Here is a 2,421-nt window from a genome sequence, read left to right as displayed (position 1 = left end):
ATTTTATTTTAGTGATACCTGTTGCAAAAGTTTATGATTGGAATTGATGTAAGATCTTTTTAAAAGAGATTTCAATCGGTCTTGATCCAAATTCGTTAATGCAATACTTGGTAAATTGAGTGATTCTATGTCTGTAGGATAAACTCCTAGCCACTTTATTGATGGTACACAAAGCATTTCGTTTTGATGAACCATTGACTAAAAAAGAAAAATTAACAATCATTAGCAAAATTAAACAAATTTTATTACCCACATTTAATAAGTCAATATATATATTATTTTATAAAGCAAATATGGTAGCTACTTATTTCTTACATTGGAGCCAAATCTGTAAACACACATTATTTCTATACCGAAAGGATTTGCATCCACTAAGACTAATATTGGTATATTTAATTTACAAGATAACTGTTTCACAAACAACCTGGTATTAATATCTGGAAATCCTTTACCCTAAAAAATATTTTAATATAGGTAGCTTTTAGTTAAAATAATTGTATTAAAAATAAATAAAATGGATATTTAATAATTATAGTAATTATATAACTTACAGTTATCATGACAAATGTACATTTATTTTTTTTCAACAACCCTTCATTGATAATTTTTTGAAATGAAGCATTTTTTTCAACTATAAGAATATATTTTGCTTTTGATTCAAAATTATCTATCTCTAAAATATCTTGAGGTATTTGTATACCTAAAACCAAAAAATATCTAATAGGTATCTATAATATTCAGTAGATGGGTAATAGTAAATATAGTCTGTTTTCAAGTTCAAAACTAAAAGTTGGTAAGAATGTCTGAGTTTATGGCAGTAAATGGTACCTACCAAATAAATTACCATAAATTAAACTATTTATCAAAGTTCAAAAACCATAAGTAGTATTCAGCTACATAGGTATATTTTATATAAGAAAAATACTGTGCTAGCATTAGTACCTACTTGAATTGCTATGATAACCACCAATTTTTTAATTGTTATTGAAATAAAATGCAAAAGTATTAAAATGATAAATTTAAAGGACTAAGAATTTAATGCTTTACCTTCATTAGTATCAGAACAATCAAGAATTTTTCCATTAGACATATAAATCTTTAGATTTCCTGCTACTAAGCCACTAGAAGTTAATGTAATACCCAGTTCCCAAGATTTTGCACCTAATAAACAACATATATCTATAAGTGCCTTCCTTACAATATTACTATGTTTGAATAGAATTGTGTCTCCGTAGTATAATTCTCTGAAATAATTGAAATTGCAATTAAATAAAATATATATTATATTTAACAATAATAACACTACTCTATAGTCCACATTTCAGAATATTTATACATTTTCTAATTTTTTTGTACCTAGATATTTTTTTTTTTTATTTTTTTATTAGGGTTAAGGCTTCAACTACTAAGGTTATTAGCCTGCGGTACTGTGGGGAAGGGTACTGTGGATTTGTTTACACATGTGTGTTTTTGTTTCCAGAATTTTTGATTTGGGCACCCATAGACTTATTGGGGTAAATTAAATAATTAATGTATGTAACTATATTATTTGTTCAATAAAAAAAAAAAAAAAAAAAAAAAAAATAGGTATCTTCTAACCCCGGTTGGGGGATGGCGGCCTCTCCCTCTGGACAGATGTCTGCCAGGAGGAAAGTGCCACCCGTTACCAAGATTCGAACCGGCAATGGTGTGCATTACAACCGACGCCTTAGTCCACTCGGCCACTCTGTCCAGGTATTTTTACTGTACCTATAGATTTATATTTAAACTAAGGACTAAATTTAGGCACTATTTATATTTTAAAACTTTACATTATACATTCCTATCATGTGAATAAAATTCCATAAATTCAACTGGATACATAATTTAACTTTTGATTTAAAAATTATCATACCAATTTATATTTTATTAGAAGGGTTAGGGTGTCTAGGTGTTTATGACGTTAAAATATTTTTTTTTTTAGTTGTGCGGATTGCATTTAAAAGTATAAATCCATTTGATTCTAGTGTTAGGACATTCATATAAATTTTATTTTGCATACTTTTGGATTTTAAGGCTTTTTAGCTATAAATGGAATTGATTTTCTTGTTATGACAAGGTATTTTTCTTGAACGAAAGATTTTCCAGAATGTTTAAAAAATCTTACATTAGTAAAAAATATATGTACAATATTATCAATTAACAAATATTAATAGTATATTAAACATTTAATTTGATTAAATTATTTTAGATTCTGAGTGGAACGATGAATGTCTTGATTTTACAATGATGTGTTTTTTTTTATTTTTTTTTTTTTGTGTCTGTCATCACCTTTTAAGACAGTAAAAGTGCTTGGATTTTCTTCTACAGTATCTTTTTTGATAGGAAAGTGAATCTAGTTGGTACTTTGGGGGGGTCAAAATTAAATTTTTCCAATAGTTT

General features: G+C 26.9%; 1 protein-coding gene across 1 annotated transcript in view; it reads right to left on the bottom strand.

Moving 5' to 3' along the window:
* LOC100188951 (SPO11 meiotic protein covalently bound to DSB homolog (S. cerevisiae)) overlaps positions 1–2,421 on the bottom strand; it is a 5,925-nt gene continuing 3,504 nt past the window's right edge. The window contains exons 4-7 of the mRNA XM_029485216.1: positions 1,048–1,244; positions 552–700; positions 316–453; positions 1–198 (exon numbers count right to left, since the gene is read on the bottom strand). Of these exons, the coding sequence (XP_029341076.1) occupies positions 4–198; positions 316–453; positions 552–700; positions 1,048–1,244 (679 nt within the window). The 3' untranslated portion in view covers positions 1–3. The remainder of the gene's footprint in view (positions 199–315; positions 454–551; positions 701–1,047; positions 1,245–2,421) is intronic.

This window comes from Acyrthosiphon pisum, chromosome X, assembly GCF_005508785.2.
Source record: "Acyrthosiphon pisum isolate AL4f chromosome X, pea_aphid_22Mar2018_4r6ur, whole genome shotgun sequence".
Classification (NCBI taxonomy): Eukaryota; Metazoa; Arthropoda; class Insecta; order Hemiptera; family Aphididae; genus Acyrthosiphon; species Acyrthosiphon pisum.
This window is presented reverse-complemented; position numbering and strand designations above follow the sequence as displayed.